The sequence below is a fragment of the Fistularia commersonii genome, chromosome 21 (genome assembly GCF_037954325.1).
Source record: "Fistularia commersonii isolate RoL2024-O1a breed Wild chromosome 21, RoL_Fcom_v1.0, whole genome shotgun sequence".
NCBI classification, from domain to species: domain Eukaryota; kingdom Metazoa; phylum Chordata; class Actinopteri; order Syngnathiformes; family Fistulariidae; genus Fistularia; species Fistularia commersonii.
In genome coordinates, this window is record NC_141304.1 from 16,124,500 (window position 1) to 16,143,264 (window position 18,765).

Below are 18,765 nucleotides of genomic sequence, written 5' to 3' on the forward strand. Positions count from 1 at the left end.
TCCATCTTCTCCGCCTTTCCTCTCGTTCACTCTGAGTATTCCGACCCGCTTCCAGACGTTCCTCCGCCCTACCCGTCGCTGTGGAGCGTTCTACGGGTACTCATCGGATCACATCAAATATTGACTGGGTCCAGATGGAGTAGAAAGGTACTGAATTTTTGTTGGAAAGTGTCTGGTGAAACTTTTAATTTAAGTGTTGAAATGGCCTCCAGTTAATGAGGAGTAATGACATGTGCCGCTTCAGATCCCACGTCTTCTCCTCCCTCCCTGCTCGTGTGGCGTAAAACGAAAGACTTGAATTCTTGACCAAAGCACTTTTTACCGTCGACTCTTCCCGCGTTGGAGACGATCCTGCGTTCGACCGGCGTCGCGAGCACGACATGCAGCGCCATCCCGAAATCCCTTTGACTCCGCTGACCTTCAGGATGAAGGATAATCCTGTTTTTATGCTGTTAGTAGCCAGTGTGACGCTTCCAAGTGCACAGCCAGCAGCCCGCGTTGATGTTCCAGCGAATAAGCTAATGTTGAAGCCGGCCTGACGTGGAGGCGTGTTCTCAAGGACCGTCGGACCGACTCTCTCTGACTTTGCCGAGTAGCTTCCCGTGCTTGATGCTTCTTTTATTTCCACAGGACAAGCCCAGCGTCATACTGGACCCACTGATTTCATTCCTTTTTTTTTTTTTTTGCACTGTAATTACAAATCTGTGAAAGACCCCCCGTACGCATCTCATTGTAAGATACCGGGCCGTACGTTTGCTCATAGGTCGACCGATCGCCAAAGCACAGAAGTAGCATGCATTTTATAACCGCGTTTGAATGAAATAATACCTTTCACAGAAGCTCTTTTTTCTCGAGGATTTTCTTAACCCTCCGGTTTTGCAAACATAGAATTTTTTTAATAAAAATCTAGTTATAAAAAAAAGTGTTTTAATACAACTAAACTAATAAAATGTGGAAAGTCCAGTTTGTCAGGTTTTGTTGTGTGTGTGCAGCTTCTCAGTCAGTTGGGAGAATTGATGGAATGTCCTCGAGGAGTGAAACCGGGTCAACGCTCGATACATGTTTGGACTCAAACTCACCGTTTTGTTTTTGGTATGTGCACCAACTACAAACATCTTCAACGGAGCAGCCAAGATGTTATTCAAGTTTAGACCTTCATTATGTAGAAGGTGCAGCAGCTTTACGGACACTTTTTTGCCTTCTCTCTTGATAGATGATGACAAATTACAGACATCTATCTATCGATCTATCGATCTATCGATCTATCGCTCTATCTATCTATCTATCTATCTATCTATCTATCTATCTATCTATCTATCTAGCTATCTATCTATCTAAAACAATATCTGTTGTTGATTCCAAGTCTGTCACTATAGGTGATAGAATGACAGATTAAATGGTTTAATGTCTGTATATGTGACTGAATGGTAGAGTGATTGGTCTAATAATAATAATCCATCCTTTATTTATCCTGATGGGGAAATTGGTTGTCTGCAATGGAGCCATGATGGATGAACCATGAGCAGAAGGCTACCAGGAGAGCAGTGAGGGCCTCAGTGTGTTGCTCAGGAGGAGCCGAGAATCCAAACAGGAATGTTTGCTTTCAAAGACGATCTCTGCGTTTTAATGTCTGTATATTTGAACGGCAGAGTGGATGGTTGTATTTCTCTATCTGTGACCCCGTGATCCATCCAAGGTGAATCCTGGCTTTTGCCAGAAGAAAGCTGGGCTAGGCGGGGATCAGGATATGTGGTACAGCTAATGAAAGAATAAACATATATCTTGCAACGACAGTGGGTCCTGGATGACCATTTGAGAGGCAAAGTCCCAGCGGGTGAAGAACCGGTTGGTTCCTCCGGCCGGTGAGACCGCAGCGGCCGCTAGGGGGCGCCACACCCCGGCCGGACGGCTCGCTGCTTCCGGAAACGGTGGAACCGTGTCGGTTTGAATCCACCGAACTACAGGCGGATGGCCGCGGGCTAGCCGCTGTCTCGCCGCTGTTTCGCCCGCCACGCACACTTCACGCATCGCGCTAGCGAGTATTTGTAAGATGCCCGCCGGACGGTCGAGCAGCAATGCCCGCAAGACGTTATGACGAGCAGGAAGTGACGTAGAGCCTTTACGGTGAGTATGTTTGTTGAGGAGTTAGCCGGCTTGCTAAGCTAGCTAACGCCAGCACGTTTGCTAGCAGCGTTAGCCTGGATATTCCACCTGTCGAGCCGGTTCCACCCGCCGGTAGCTTGCGGCGTCCGTATTCCCGCTCGGTTCGCTCCGTATTCATCCGCTCGATAGTCAAAGTCGCGTTTTTGAACTAGGAGAAAGGAAACCAAAGCTCCCGGGGAGCCGCTGACGCGGCTTCCCCCTTTTCCGTTAAAATTGCGGATGTTGACATAGGAAACAGCTAGCGGCTAATTCACGATGTCGCTCACCTGGCTTTAACCCACGGGAACGCTAGCGCCCGGTTCGCGGCGGTTATTGCAGTAGTTTTTTGACGTCTGGTTTGTTGACCAGCTCCAAATGTCCTTTGTAGAACCCACTGGTCGACTATGAGCTCCCTATCAACGCAGCCCCCCGCGTCCAGCACATCCTGCAGGACGCTACCTGGAGAGGGAAACCAGGTGCATTCCCAAAGCATTGCATTGTCATGTCATTAATGCACGTTACAATTCTAGGCATTAATGAATATCGGGTTTGTTCTGTGACCCATTTGTCCATAATTTGTTTCAGGTGCAGCCAAAAGCCCCTCTCTTGCAGATCCTGCGGATTGCTGGAGCCCAGGAAGATGTGTTCACTCTCAAAGAGGTGGGTCGACGAGGGGAATTGGCGTCATGTCGCAAAGAAAGCTGTTGTTCACCGTCTTTTTCTTAAACGCAGGTGATGCACTACCTGGGCCAGTACATCATGGGGAGGCAACTGTACGATAAACAGAGGCAGCATATCGTCCACTGCCAGGACGACCCCCTCGGAGAGCTGCTGGAAGTCGAGAGCTTCTCTGTCAAAAACCCAAGGTGTACATCGACAGGAACCCTGTTTCAATACTTTGCGACAACAACGCATGTCTTAACTTGTATTTCCACGTTTTCAGCCCGGTGTACGAAATGCTCAAGAAATACTTGGTGGTTCTGGGTTGTGCCGGTAAGTAACTCATTCTTGAAATGTATTGCTTTTTTTGTGCAAAATAATGTTGGGGGTTAATTGTTCCATATTTTTGTCATGACGTTAATCTCAATATCTTCTTCCTCTACACCCCCCCCCCCCCCCTTTTTAAAAAGCAAAAAAAAAGCTCATTATTTTATTTTGTCATTGCTTCTTGGACTGTTTGAAAGTTATATCTCTGGGAATATGATGTAAACTGTCATAGTCCCTCTGATTCTCCAAAATCGGACTGCATGCATACGTTTCGAGCTCCTCCGGCAGCGTATCTTTTGGGGCCGGAGGCACCAGTCAACACCGTCTCCAGCTTGTCCTACAAACCCTTGACGGAAGGCCTCCGTGAGAGAGCGTGTTGTTCCATTCTTAAAGGGTGGGGGTGTTCTTTTTCTGTTACTGTGTTTTATCTGAAATACAGACGCTGCAGAGAATCTTTCTGTGGGCCGTGAATGTGTAGATGGAGGAGTGGAGGACCACGGTCAGGTAAAGCTGAAACATGGTGCTTAGAAGAAACAGAGCCCAAAAACTCTCTACCTCACTGCACACAGAATCATTAATGTGGACGGAGTCAGTGGGTTCTGTGAAAAGCTGACCATTTACTTGTTTTGAAAATTTGTTGTAAGTCGCAGCATTAACTGATCTTACTGACGACCGTTCGCCTGTCAAGGACCAATGTGCAGGATTCAGCGGTATCTAGCATCTCATGTTATTATCCCAGACTAACACCTCGAATACACCGAGCCCCAAAAATGTGTCCTGAGCGATACGACTAGAAGTGGGAAACTCTTGGAATGCAGGGCTGTTAGTAAGAAACACTGCGGTCTGATCACAAAGGCCAACCCGCTGGAGGTGATCAGAGTACGCTGTTTGAAACTGCCTCCTGGAGCACATTGAAGGGCTGCTGAGCCCCGCTCTCCTCTGTGGAAGCACGACCGAGTCTTCAATCTACAGCTTTTTTATTATTGACGCACCTGGGAGCAGCTGAGATTAGACCCAATCTGTGCCTCCTATGTTCTCTTTTTTTAGTGTGTGTGTGTGTGTTCGTTTGAATTGACAGTCTGCTTAATACAATTGTTGTTCTACCCCGCCTTCCTCTAATTATCCACCAAGTCCCAGGCACAGATCATTTAATTCCTGTAGGAAGGAATGTCTTACTTCATCACACTTTGCAGGCACTTTGCCGCGGTGTGTGTGTGTGTGTGTGTGTGTGTGTGTGTGTGTGTGTGTGTGTGTGTGTGTGTGTGTGTGTGTGTGTGTGTGTGTGTGTGTGTGTGTGTGTGTGTGTGTGTGTGTGTGTGTGTGTGTGTGTGTGTGTGTGTGTGTGTGTGTGTGTGTGTGTGTGTGTGTGTGTGTGTGCGCGTGCAACCAAGAAAGAGTGGATGTATTTCAAAGCAAAGAACTTGGATGCAGCTTGTTAAACCTTCCCCTGATGTGAGCGATACATCCCTGCCTGTCCCTTTGTGTTGTAATACAAGCTCGCTCTAGCAAGGGAATACTGAGGCTGTGGTTGAGGTGTGCGGGCGTCTGACAGGGAGATGGACTGGTTCTACGCCCAGTCTGTCGGAGGCCCCTGCAGAGTAAGAGCTGTGAGATATCTTGGCCTCATTGGTTGAGGGTATTTCCCTCCCAGATATCAGGGACACATTCTTGGTCAGCGTAACAAAGCGATCAAACCGCAGCGGCTCTTAGTTTAACGTAAGAACTCGGGCTCCGACGCTTGTTACCTCTGGATCCTGCACGTCGGTTCTTCTTTTTTTTAAAAAAGTGGACTCCGGTAAGCACGTGTGCGCTGAGGCGAGGGGGAAACGGCCGCTGTCTTCGTTGGTGTGCAAATGTACAGAGTGGCACCGTCTCTGTACGACCCCATCCTCGCTCGGGTCTGGCGGAGGAGTCGGCACCTTTGTGGGCCCCCCCCTCCCCCAGGCCAGCCGGGGAATGGGGGACAGAGTCACTATCTCTGTCTGTCTCAGAGTTCTCCTCTCTGCTTCGGAGGAGGATCGCAGCTCCTACGCAGCCATGGCCCGACAACAGTCCCTTACTTAGCTCACCGCCAACCTATAGGTGATCCGATCCGAAGGCCCTCTGCGGGACTCGGGCCTGACTCCACTCCGTGGAGGAAGCAGAATTGCTCCTGAGCTATTGTGACAAATCCAATTAGTATTCACATATCCCAGTTTCTCTCATTTTTCCCGATGGAGTTTAAACGTTGAGGTATCTACAGAGGCACAGACCTCCTGTGCCTCGAATCCCGTATCCCCCTCCCCCGAAGTCCTGCCAGTCCCCCGAGGCCATCTGGAAATGGAGCTGTGAGTCCTCCAAGAGAGCAGTCACGGCTCGGGACGCTCATTTTTCTGTCTTCCGCTTTCTTCCCTCTGTAGATGTGTGGAGAAGTGGTCAAAGCAGGGCCGGAGGCCGGCGGCGACGGGCCTCTCCTGCAGACCCCTTCCCAGCGCAGACCTCGGGAAGCAGATGACGGTGAGGAAACGGGCCGCGGCCTCGGAAGGCCTCAGTCTTTCTTCGAAGGGTCGGGTCTAAGTCCTCCTCGCCTCTCCAGATTCCCTCGACGGCTTGCCGCGCTCAGCCTGCAAACGTCCCAAACTGGATGTCACTCTAAATGAGTGGGACCTCTCTGGCCTGCCCTGGTGGTTTCTGGGTAACCTCCGCAGCAACTACAGCCGCAGAAGCAACGGCTCCACCGACATCCACACGAACCAAGTAAGACGCCCGCCGTTTGGTCGGTCCCGAGAATCAGAAGCCCGAAAACGTCCGCGAACATTGGCGCGTCACCCGAACGGGAGCGTGACAGCGGTTGCCTGACTGATCTGTTAGCTGTCTCCTGCGCAGGAGGAGGATACGGCCATCGTGTCGGACACCACGGACGACCTGTGGTTCCTGACGGAGGGCGAGAGCGAGCAGGTCAGCGTGGAGATGAAGGAAGCCGTGCTGGAGGAAGGCAGCGGAGGAGAGGGAGAGGCTCCCCCCGACGACGAGGACGGAGCAGGAAAGGAAGAGAAGGCCGATCGAGAGGTCGGAGTCTGTTTTTAACGCAGGGCTTTTGAGAGTCGTAAGAGCTACGATGTCAAGGCTGAAACCGTACGCGCTTTTCGCCGGAGATGGTAAAGAAAATCCCATGAAAGCAGCATCTATGGATCCACAGCAGATGTCTGGCAGCCGCCTGAGGTTTCTATTTTATAACAACAACTTGAAGACTGTCTACTTTGAATCCAAAATATTTATCTCCCTAAATATGATTTGCCGCTGACCTGGGAAAACGATGCTCAACTCTAAGGAAGTGTCTGAAAAGCAGGCCGCATTCAGTGGCTGTTTCCAGGCAACGGGCGGCAAGAGAAGATTCATGGGGCTTAACTGAAATGCGTAGTGACGGGGTGACGGCTTGTGCGTCTCTGTAAGCGGCCCTGGGATCGGCCGGTCCGGGGGAACCCGCCTCTCGGATGGGCGGCGGCCCCCTCGCCTCGCTGGGTTCAGGGGCAGCAGGAGACCATCGACCAACGATCGATTCTCCACTGAACCCGTCGATGCTTCTCTGACAAGGTCCTCACAAGCGAGCGCTGGACTTTGTAAAGCGATGCTCGGATTTGTCTGTTTCGGCTGTTTTGGGAGGACTTTGCCGTGGTTGACAGGATGTGTGTGTCCGTCCAGATGCAGGAGGAGCCGGAAGAAGACTCGCAGTGTCTGAGCGACGACACCGACACCGAGATCTCAACACAGGTCTGGATGATGTGCTTCCTCTCCTTTAGCTAATGAGATCTAACGGAGAAGATTTCCCCGGGGTCCGTACCAGTACACTCTCTTATAAATTTAAATAATGTACTTTTATGGTCCGGGAAAAACAAACTCCAGAATCACATCCCTGATGTGCAGAGCCGTCTTCTGAGGCGGTGATCGGAGGGGTCGTGTGTCGGACGGCTTTGGCCACCGCGGGCCGATCGTTTGGTCCTAACACAGATTCTCGGTCGTACTGCGTCGTAAGACTTTTCAAATCTGCCCTGAAAGCGACCCGGTGTCGCTCTGAGGGTCATCGTCCCGCTGGAACATTCAGAACCTCCCCAATGCCGCCCAAATTGCGCCGTCCGCCTTTGTCTGAACCGCGAAGTGTGTTTGCGGCTGTCGTCCCCTCCGGTACAGAGCTGACGTCCGCGGGGCGAACTTGTATGTCGGTGGAAATCCTTCATTTGCACTGAAGGACGCCGCAGGGCTCAGCGGCTGACGTTTCCAGGACCCGCTCTTGATCCGCTCTTCTCCGAGCGAGGTCCTATGACATGGCCCTCAGATCGGCTAATCGTGACCTTTTGCCGTCGTCGCCGAGGCTTCGCGCGAAAAGGAAAAATCAAAGCGTTTATTTTCCATTTCTCTTCCCCTATTAGGACCTAGTCACATCGGTCTGTTACCTGAAAATCCAAGTGAAATTCGGGTTCAGTGGGCAAGTTTGAGGCTGCACCTTGTTGTACCCTGAATCTCTTTTTGGAGTGTGACCGTGACTGTCCCCTCCTCAGGATGCCTGGCAGTGCACCGAGTGCAGGAAGTACAACACCCCTCACCAGAGATACTGCGTCCGCTGCTGGGCTCTGCAGAAGAACTGGTACCGAGACGTCCCCCGTCTGGCCCATTCCGTCTCCGTCCCCGACATTCCCGCCTGCAGCTCCTTGATAAGCCAGGACGAGGACGACGACAGCGACGCGGGCGTGGACGTCCCCGACTGCAGCAGGACGGTGTCGGGCCCCGTCATCCTGCCCTCCCACTCCACGGCCGACCGCCCGCTGCCCCCCATGGTCCTGGGCAAAGGCAAAGGCCCTCGCGCCGTCGCCGCGCACACGGACATCCAGCTCTCAGGAGGGGAGAGTCAGGAGAGCGTGGGAATGGAGGTGGAGGTCCGGCCCGAGGCCGTGCTGGAGCCCTGCAAGCTCTGCCGCATGCGACCGCGCAACGGAAACATCATCCACGGACGCACGGCTCACCTGCTCACCTGCTTCCCCTGCGCAAAGAGACTTCACAAGTTCCAGGCGCCGTGTCCGGGCTGCGGGAAGATTATTCAGAAAGTAATCAAGATATTCATCCTCTAATTTAAAAAGAAAAAAAAAAAAATGAACATGAATAATAACCAATAATGAAAGCTCCAGTAAATCAGGAGGCTGCATGAACACACGAACCACAGCACTTTCCCCCCTCGGCGCGGCCGCCGCCTCACCTGGCTTCGCGCTGACGCTCAAGTCTCATTACCAAACATGAGGCGCTCATATTTGTTTTCGGTGCTGCGGTCGAACAAAGTATTTATTGCGTAAATCTGCCGGCCGCGCAGCCTTTCCGACCCCCCGCCGTGTCGGCGCCAAACAGCGTTGCATTTCCCGTCGGCTAGTATTTGCTAGGATTCTTAGTTTTTCAGTCGGTTTCTTGAATCCGACCAACGCGGGCCCACTGCTTTCTGTCTATGGATGGTGAATCCTCCGAGGTATCGTGACCGTCGTCTGAATGCGGTGAAGGTGGAGTGAAGGAGATCCGACGACAGTCTGTAAAACAGCAGCTCCGCCAACTCTTATAAGCTTCCCCGGGTTCCTCGGCGTCACTGAATGTACCAGGAGGCAAACACGCCGGCTTCACCTTTGGTTCCCGCGTGACGACGCACAATGAAGGTATTTACCGACCATTCTTCCACGCAGTATTTTGACGTCGACGCGTGCCTCTGTTTTCTGGGCGTGCGGCGTCTCGGAGACGTCGTCGGTCCGTCTGGTTTCCTGCAGGGGGTGTTCTTTCTCCTTTGCCTTTCTGCACCAATTAACAGTCTTATTTAATTTATTTATGATGGTGGGCCGCTTCATGAAGAACAACAAGAGGAAGGCTGTTGTGGAAGACACAACAAGAGGAAGACACCGTTGTGTTCTGTTTGCAACTAAAATGTTTTTTGTTTTTTTTTTGTTTTGTTTTTTTGAGATAAAGACCTAAGTTATACGTGCCCTCGGTTAAAAAAGTGCCAGTACGTCTCTAGTTTTGAGGGTTAAATCCAAGCGTCACACTGCCATGTAAGGATTTTGATCTTTTGTCTTGTACATGAATGATTCTGTCTTGCTTTGCATCGCTCTGAGATGGTTTCCTGCCCGGTGCTCCTCGCTTCCCCTTTTGGATGCTCGCAGGTTTTCTGTCGCCGGCTCTCGGACACCGGAGGTGTCGGGGCGCCGTCCTCTCATCCACACTTTCCAACTCTGCTTTTGACACTTTTACTTGCGCTTAAGTTTTCCTCCAGCAGGTGGAGAGAAGTGTAGATGTGGCTTGGCCGTGGCTGAAGTTGTACAGTAGCCGTGATGTAAAGAAGCCTATATAGAGCATGCCGGTCGTGAGCGGAGTCCTAACGAGAGCTATATTAGCTGCGTAATGTATACATATAACAAAGTGATTGGTGTCGTCTCTTGTCCGCGTCTATACAGTATATGGAACATGAAATGTGCAAACCACCGGCTTTTGTTTAAACGCCTACATAAACAAAATGCTCATATGTGGTACTTTTTTTTTTTTCTACATGTGAAATAAAACCTTTTTGTTTCATGAATCGTTGCGAAGGCTGGAAGTCGATCCTTTCCTTCACCCGATCCGCAGACGGGCCGTTCATCTACAGTTGTGTGTGTGTGTGTGTGAGTGTGTGTTTTGCTGGAAGAATAAGTCATTGTGTGACAGGCCAGCTGTCCCGTGTCCTCTCCTCCCCGGCCGTCTCCGCCACCTGTGTCTGCTCGGCCCGTTCCCCCTCCCGCTGCTTCCAGACACTTTATTTTTGGCCTCCTGTTGGGAAGTAGGACGCCGGTCCTGCTCCGTACTGTACCCGCTGCTGGAACCGCTTCTATTTTGACTGGTGTTTTGCCCTGCGGGGTCAGCGCCGCCCCGGTGACAGCCGAGGGTATCGACCGGGAGCGGAAAGCCCCCCGAGATGTTCTCCTCCACCAAAACATTTGTTGCCGTCGCCGTTCCCCTCCCCTCCCCTCCCCTCCCCTCACTCAGACATCCCGTGATGCTCGTCCCTCCGCCTTTCACTCGCCGCGCCGTCCGGTATGTCGCGCACGTGACCCGCCGGGACCGGGAAAGGCCCAAATGCCGGCAGAAACGGCGCCCGGAGCTTCGGCGGCTCTCGAACGGCTCGGACCGGGGAGTGGTAGGGGAGCTGCGTGTTTCCATGGTGACGGCGCCTCCATTCCAGCAATCCCAGAATAACTTCACACATTCTCCCTTTCTCCCGCGTCACGTACGCGACGCTCGGCGGGCGGGAGGCGGTGAGGACGGAGGCCCTCGCCTGGAGATGCAAAGCACCTGGAAGCTCCGTCTGAAAGTCACACCTGCTTGTGAGAATCCAAGGGTTTCTTTCTGCCTCCGTCCTGTGGGGACCAAACCCTCCGCCTCCCGCCCAGAACTCTGCCCGTCTGTGCATTTACTGATGTTTTTCCTCCCATTATTCTCTTTTTTTTTTGACTCGATCGTCCTGAATTAGACTTCGACGGGCCTTTTTGTCCTTCGGTGGATGAACGGGCCGAATGGGATCCGATGATTACGAATCAGCGCAACAGTGAAAGTGCAGACAAGCGTTTCTATGAATAATAGGTCTCGACCAGATCACGTCCTGGACGCCGACGTGGAACCATCGATGACCAAATGCTAATTTTTAAATGTTTTTTTGTAAAGCGACATCTTAAAATTTGATTCTTTAAAATAAGGGCCGCTTATTTTAATATCTTTCTGTTTTTCTACCCCTGCTTTTGATGACAGTTACTTCCTGCAACTACTGAATATGAGACAATGTAGGAGTATTTCCAATTTTTCTATATATTTTTTACATCCCGGCTTATTACAGCCCATTCACATGTCGATAAAAGTGCAGTGTTACCTCTGCCGAACGTGCAATGAATGCCGATAGGGGCAAGAAAATCCAGATCCTGAGTTTATAATGTGATAAAATTACTGGACCGTGCCATGAGGGCTATTTGCACCCAATAAGATTATACCAGAGGACATTATTAGCTTGTAAATGTACCTTTAAGCCGCGGAAAATGTAAAATGATATTAGTTTAATGGCAAGATTTCCATTTTGACTTGCCTGAAATAATAATATCACCATAAAGAGTTGAACCAATGTGAGTGTTGTGTCCCCTTCAGGCTCCAGACCCTCCAGACCCTCCAGACCCCCCGGACCCTCTAGACCCTCCGGACCCTCCAGACCCTCCAGACCCTCCGGACCCCCCAGACCCTCCAGACCCCCTGGACCCCCGGACCCTCAGCCTCCTCACCCTTCTGCTTTCTTCTGCTGGTGAGTCTGGATGTTTGTAATTTTATCAGTACTTTTCCTACACACACACACACACACACACACATACACGACGTTTCCTCTGTTGTGTCCCAAGTATTTGGTCGCTCCAGAAACCAGGCCGCTAAATTTGTCCCGCCGCTGACACGGGAGAAGGTCAGAGGAACGGGAGAAAAACAAAGAAGGGAATGCAGGGAAAGACAGAAAGGCAGGGAGAGAGAAAGAAGATGTCGTGTGTGTGTGTGTGTGTGTGTGTGTGTGTGTGTGTGTGTGTGTGTCCGAGCCGGATGCAGGCGGGTGTAAATTGCCCTTGACTTTACGAGGCGGGAAGTCAGAGACTCGCCGCTGGCAAACGGAGGTGAAACCGGAGGAAAGCGACGGCTCCGTTCTCAGCCGTGATGTGTTTCCGGATCCCGCGACTGCCACGGGGACGGGGGGCCACGGGGGCCACGGGGGGCCACGGGGAAGTCGGGGGTCACGGGAGCCCCGGGGAGCCGGGGGCCACGCTCTATTGACACCAACCGGGGGGCGATCATGTGCCGCGGGGCGAGTCGGTGGGAAGTGGGTTATGCACGCGGGTATGAGGAGCTGTGCGTTGGCCTGGCGGCGAGCGAGCGAGATGCCGGCGGAGGGAAGGGCGGCGGATGGCTCGGGGGGGTCCGGTCCATTCCTGCCATTTAACATGACACCACTTGCACTAAGGCCGCGACAGCTGCACATGCACATGCCGGCCATTCTGTTTGTTGTAGGGGATTACGCTGCGATAAAAGCCCCAGTGAGCAGCGGCGTGGCCGCGCTGCTCAACTACTGTTTCCTCCGTGACTTAGAGCGCTCTCTCCGGGGCCCTGTGAAAACACAGGTGGGCCCTTCCTGCTGAAAGGGAATGAATGGGAGTATTCTCCCCGAGATTAGCCGGGCCCGCATCACCTTTGGTTATCAGTCAAACGGCGCGGCGGCTTACGTAAGGTCCATTACCCGACAGAAGCCGGGAGGCGGGCCGTCTCACGCTCGGCCCGCTAGCGGGACCGTTGATTTCCATCCGGTGCGACCGCCGGATACCTCGCCGTCGCTATCGCGGTCCGAGAGAGGAGAGTTGAAAACCCGCTGTCACCATGGCAACAGGGTCCCGGATCAGAGGCCTCTGGCTTTCTCGGTTCCGGCCTAAAATGCTACTGCTGAGCCTGCAATGCTAATGCTAAGCTAAGGGCAGACCGCCTTCCGACGTTTGAATCAGTGGATCTCAACCGCCCGCAGAAGTAAAGCGCTGAGTCGCACTCCGTTTTCTGCGACGGATGAAACCGGCGAAGTGTGAGCTCACTTCCGGTCTTCCAGCCCGGTTCGCCTTCATCTTTGCCAGGATGAATCCCCGTCCTCCTTCCCCGCCGGCGGCCTCGCGTCCGACCTGCCGCGCTCCAGGGCCCGGCTCGGGAGGAAGCCGCCGGAAACCAAATATCTGGAGGGGGTTCCCGCACGGGAACGTGGAATTTGAGCTCCGGGGATCGGTCGGGTCGGTTTAAATCCTCGGTCGGACTCCGAACAAACCCGACGCCGTCTCTGAGTCCGCCGCCGTCTGAGACGCACAAACTAGAGCGCAGCGAGGAGGTTAGTCCTTATTCACAAAACAGCAGCCTGTGATTGACAGGATAAACACCCCCGTTGGCTCCACACTGAAATGTGTGTGCGTGCGCGCTCACGTTCGCCGATCGCATGTACTCGCTAAATATAGGCACAGAACTGTAAACACTGTAGATTTCATAATTTCCTGGAAGGCCAACAGCAAACAGTTGTATCTTCTCCGGGTCGGGAGCCTCTGAAGCTGCCACAGATGTTTCTGGAAACAATCGTCAGCTGCGTCTCCAGAACCTCATGTTTGCTCTGAATGGCGTCGCTTTCCAAGTCAAATGCGAGTGAAGGGGAATTCGACTTTACACGTATACAACATTGACTCTGCTTGGCCTGACGTCCTCCACCCTGGACCAGGTCCTGCTTCATCCACCTCCAGGCAACAACAACCCCTCGCTGTTGTCGTCCTGCTCTCCTCTTACATATCCCAGATTTCCAGACTGCGCTCAGATGACAGATCTGCAGGTCAGCGATGATCTGGAGGCCGACCTGGGGTGGGGGGGATGGGAGGAGTGTGTGTGTGTGTGTGTGTGTGTGTGTGTGTGTGTGTGGTGGGGGTGGGGGTGATCTGGCTCAGCTGTCCTGCAATGTGCTGCTGCTTGTCACTGAGGAGAAGTGGACCAGTGTTACCAGTGACAGGGCAACCCCTGGTGTGTGCACGCACACACACACACACACACACACACACACACACACACACACACACACACACACACACACACACACACACACACACACACACAGTAATTGAGCTTGTGCAGTGTGTCTGTTTCCCTTCATCTGATTCCCTGGTCGAACATTAGATCAGATGTAATGGTGTTACTCGTTTGCCCTCCAAGCCGGTGTTTATGGGCGATCAAAGTGTCTGGAGATCTGGAGGAGAAGTCGCAGGCGGGACGAGATGGAGGGAGAACTTCTGCCGGACGGGACCACGTGGGCTTCACAAACTGGATGCAGGAGGAAACTGGAAAAATCGACATTCTGGAACGACTCGTCACAAATGGATCCGTGGGCTTGTGGAAGCATTTCAACCCTGGTCCGTGGTCTTCCTCCAGGACTGGACCTGCGGCCAGAGGATGAGCGAGAACCTGGTCCACCCTGGTCTGCCCTGATCCACCCGGTCCAACCCTGTCCATTCTGGTCCAACCCAGTCCAACCCGGTCCAGCCCGATCCTCCCTGGACCATCCCGATCCATCCTGGTCCACCCTGATCCTCTCTGGTCCAACCCGGTCCAACCCGGTCCTCCCTGGACCATCCTGGACCATCCTGGTCCACCCCGATCCTCCCTGGACCATCCTGGACCATCCTGGACCATCCTGGACCATCCTGGTCCACCCTGATCCTCCCTGGTCCACCCGGGTTCACTGCTTGTCAAGTGCTCACTTCAGATGTTGAGAGGGGATTCAGCCAGAACACAAGTGTGCCTGACATCAGAACACACACACATGCACGCACACATGCACACATAGACACACTTCTGCTGACAATGGGTTAAGATGACAGAGGGTTATGAGTGACTGTGACACACTGCAGCCCCCCCCCCCCCCCGCCGCCCCTCCCCTGCCGAACACAGGCGTCTTTGTGCTGGTTCCACCATCAGTGGCGATCCATCAGAGGCTAACCTGACAGGCCGCCGCCGCCGAGCCCGGGCTGCGCCGCCGCACCGCCAGCCCTCGCCGCCTGTCTGCCCCAGACCGCACTGAGCGCGCTCAGTGCACTCAGCACGGACTGGACACACTTTAAGTACATCAAAAAATGAAAATAACTTCATTCCCAGCCGGTGAAAAACCGGCGAATAGAAGCGATCGGACGAATGCGGACGCTGGTCGTCGCTTTGCGTTTTAAATTTTGCACTCGTTTTTTGCAAATCGTCGGCCCAGTCTTTCCTCCAAGTCCGGGTTTTGTTCTGGTTGGTGTGCTGTCAGGGCGTTTCCTCGTGTCGGCAAACAACTTAGTGAGTTTACGCAGAAAGTAGAGCAATTTAGTGATTTTATGGCTCTAAATCTGGATTAGATTTCCCCGCCACCCAAAAGAATAAATGGGATTTAGGGTTCTGTTGAAACGCACGGAGTCACTCAGTTCATTTCCACTTGGATCGCCTTTGTTTCGCCGGGACAAACCAAGGTCTTCCACTTTGAAAATGGACACCAAACAATGGAAATACTGTCGGGGTTTAATTCGGGCCCATTATTCATGGAAAAAGTCTGAAGGTGTGTGAGAATGTGCGCCCACACACACACACACACACACACACGCATTCTCCAACGGGGAGAGGCTCCGACGGCAGACGCCCTCATCTTCTCCCCCCGGCCGGGCCTCTGGAGAGGATCCACGCTTCCTCCACTGAACATGATGTCGGGCTCTTCTCCGACGTCCGCGGTCACCTGACCCGGCGTGATCCCGGCGTCCACCTCGGCGGCTCTCGGCCGTCCGCCGGTCCGTCTCCGTCTGGAAGACCCGGCCCGCTTCCCCCGCGTTCATACGTTTTACATTTGAGATATTCTCTTTAGGAATCTAACGGCCGAGCCGTCGACGTGCTCCCGGGCAGCGGGACGTATGTCCGACATACGAGGAGGATCTTCTACACACCTATGGAGGTGACACAGGACACTGGTCTCACACCCGTCCCACGCCATCTCTCCCAGACGCTAGTATGCGCTTCGGGGACGGCGGTGGACGTAAGTTAGCGTCCCGGGAGGATTAGCGCCCGCAGGGCCGGCCCGGAGGACCGTCTCCTTTCCATATTATCTCCGGATTTCCGAGAGTAACGTTAGCCGGTGACAACCCGTCTCGGCTGTGGAGTCCTGAGCCGAGCAGAAGGTCACCTGCATCGCGCCCCGTCATCTCCGAACAGGGAAATGGCGAATATCAATGCAGACACAGAATCTCCGGTCCTCAGGTCAGGAGCGCACCCGGAGGCCGGAGCCCGGGTCGGTTCTGATAGCCGGGCTCTTTCGATCTTCAGTTGAAGAATCGATGTACCGTCCGGAAGACGGACGACGTCCCGGCCTGGTTTCCCTCCGGTCAAAGAGCTTCTGGCGGTGACATGTCATTGGTCAAAGTGACAGCTGTCTCCAGACTTCCTCCCCCACGGCGGCCGACATCACGGAGGGAGACGCGAGTCCGGGATTAGCTCATTAAGAAGGACATCTTTGATCCGAGGTTATCTCTCCAATTTCCACGGCAACCCGATCGCGCCCCGGCCCCCCGGGACCGGCGCGAGCACGCGCCCGCGCACAGCCGGGGCCTCGCCGGCCCCGCGAGCGCCGGCCGACAGGGACGCGGAGCGTAGATGTGCAGCAACAGCTAAACGTCGTGTCGGGTTTCCGGGGGCTCGTGCTAAATTTAACCCTGTGATCCTGCAGCGGGCGGAGGGCTTTAAATGCCGGCCCGCAGTTGCTCTGCACCAGTTGTTCCCGACGCGTCTTCCACTCGTCACAAACCCCGGGGCCGAGGACGGAGACAGCCGAGCGCACGTACACACAGACGCGCACGCACACACACGCGCGCACACACACGCTCCAGGCACCGGACCGGAGAGCAGGGTCGCAGGCTAGCAGGGATCCTTCGTCCCCCTCACTTCCAGACCGCGGCGCCGCTCGCCATGGAGCTTTTCGAGACCAACCCTTACTTCTTCCCCGACCAACGGTTCTACGAAGGAGGCGACGGCTACTTCCCCTCCCGCCTGCCCGGGGCTTACGACCAAGCCGGCTTCCAGGACCGGAGCGGCGTGATGGGGCTGTGCGGGAACCTGTCCGGGGGGGTCGGGGCGCTGGGCGGCGAGGACAAGGCGTCCCCGTCCGGCCTGTCGCCGCACGCCGAGCCCCACTGCCCCGGCCAGTGCCTGCCCTGGGCCTGCAAGCTGTGCAAGAGGAAGACCGTGACCATGGACCGCCGCAGGGCCGCCACGCTGAGGGAGAAGAGACGCCTGAAGAAGGTGAACGAAGCCTTCGACGCCCTGAAGAGGAGCACCTTGATGAACCCCAACCAGAGGCTGCCCAAAGTGGAGATCTTGCGGAGCGCCATCCAGTACATCGAGAGGCTGCAGGCCCTGGTCTCCTCCCTCAACCAGCAGGACGCCGAGACGGTTCAGCAAGGACTTCACTACCGGCCCAGCCAGACGCAGGCCCGGGTGAGTGGCGGGCCGGACCCTTCCACTAATCCCACCGCTCCGACGTCCGGGGGAACCATGTGTTGACGGTTAAAGTGTGGCTGTTTGAGAGAAAACATTTGGGCGTGAAGCGTGGGGAGCGGCGAGCGCGGCGGCGGCGGCGGCGGGAGGCTCACGGAAGGAAGAACCCCTCCTGGTGACCTCCCGCCGCCAGCGCTCAGATCGCTGCCGCGCTGCTCCTCGCAGGGAGCCGAGCGTGCACGCCGTTACACCGCTGTGAGCCGTGTCATGACATGGACTGACTGACAGCAACCCCTGTGTGTGTGTGTGTGTGTGTGTGTGTGTGTGCGTGTGTGTGTGTCTCCATGGTAACAGGTGTCGTCGTCAAGCGAGCCCAGTTCAGGCAGCACCTGCTGCAGTAGCCCGGAGTGGAGCAGCACTCCGGAGCAGTGCACGCAGAGCTACAGCAGCGAGGGTGAGCGCAGGACACACACACACACACACACACACACACACACACACACCCTCTCCACCAGAAAGGCCAACACGTGTGGCTTTTCCTCCCTGTAGATCTTCTGAGCGCCGCTGACTCTCCAGAGCAGGGCAGCATGCAGACCCTGACCTCCATCGTGGACGGCATGGCGGCGGCGGCGGCGGCGGACGGCGCCGTGGCCTTTCCTGTGGACATTCCCAAATAGACCCCCCTGTCCGGCGGACCCCCCCGGGTGCACGCCGCGCCTCCGGCGGCGGACCACCGGGTCCCGGTATCCGTTCAACACGTTTCCGCCCGGGAGCCGCGCCGCAGATCCGTAAGTCCGCCTCTCGGAGCTCCGACGGCCACGAGCGTTCTTCCTCTTTCCTCTCGGCCCGTTCCGACCTCACCGGCTTCGGGGGTTCGGCGGACTTTTGCCGCACGAGTCGGCGCTCTGTCGGTCCGGCGGAGCCGCAGATGAATCTCTCCTCACTTAATTGAACCTTTCCTCTGTTTTTCCAGACCTTTCCCTGATCTCTGGTTCTCTTGGTGTGTGTTTTTATGCTTAAACGACATGGGTTTAATTCGCGGGGCCAATACCTACCATGGCAGTTTTGACCAAGATCTGCTTAATTTAAGCCGGTTACGAATGCTAGTGATGTAAATACGTTCCCTTTTTCTACAGAGTGGTTTTGCCATTTTATTTTGTATTTTTTTTTTTTTTTTGTTTTGTTTTTTTTGCTAACTTATTTTTGACTTTTATAACTCAGATTGTTGTGTATTTGTAGATGTTCTGAAAAGTGATATTTTCTGTCCAATAAAGACCATTTTCAATACATTCACTACATTTTCCCCGTAAGCAGCGTCGACCACAGCAGCCCAACCTTTGGAAAAAAAACAGCTTTACTTATGTCTACATATCGTCATTAATACAGTACACGTTTTTGTTTTTGTTTTTTTTAGATAGCCAAATAATAAAATCTTGATATGTCAGCATTGATTCACACCTGGAATAAACACACAGTACTCATAGCTGCCACATAGCACGTTACACCTTATAGACACCTTGGAAAAAAAAACGTTAATAAAAAAAAAACAAAACAAACAAACAA

At 54.0% G+C, this 18,765-nt stretch overlaps 2 protein-coding genes across 5 annotated transcripts; both read left to right on the forward strand.

Moving 5' to 3' along the window:
* Positions 1-1,936: 1,936 nt before the first annotated feature.
* Positions 1,937-9,709, forward strand: mdm4 (MDM4 regulator of p53). 4 transcript variants are annotated; one of them, XM_086168099.1, is made up of 11 exons: positions 1,937-2,124; positions 2,531-2,618; positions 2,728-2,802; positions 2,875-3,008; positions 3,086-3,135; positions 3,569-3,633; positions 5,529-5,625; positions 5,705-5,865; positions 5,980-6,177; positions 6,811-6,879; positions 7,665-9,709. In XM_086168099.1, exons 2-11 carry the CDS (start codon positions 2,547-2,549, stop codon positions 8,229-8,231), a joined length of 1,488 nt encoding a protein of 495 aa, XP_086024225.1. In that variant the 5' UTR covers positions 1,937-2,124; positions 2,531-2,546; the 3' UTR covers positions 8,232-9,709. The 4 variants fall into 4 exon arrangements, with proteins under 4 accessions (XP_086024225.1, XP_086024227.1, XP_086024228.1 ...); XM_086168101.1 differs by having other exon boundaries at positions 1,942-2,124; positions 5,995-6,177; XM_086168102.1 differs by having other exon boundaries at positions 1,942-2,124; positions 3,608-3,633.
* Positions 9,710-15,240: 5,531 nt separating this feature from the next.
* Positions 15,241-18,491, forward strand: myog (myogenin). The gene is made up of 3 exons (XM_086168653.1): positions 15,241-17,202; positions 17,557-17,656; positions 17,752-18,491. The coding sequence occupies exons 1-3, from the start codon at positions 16,453-16,455 to the stop codon at positions 17,877-17,879; spliced, it is 978 nt and encodes a 325-aa protein (XP_086024779.1). The 5' UTR covers positions 15,241-16,452; the 3' UTR covers positions 17,880-18,491.
* Positions 18,492-18,765: the final 274 nt, after the last annotated feature.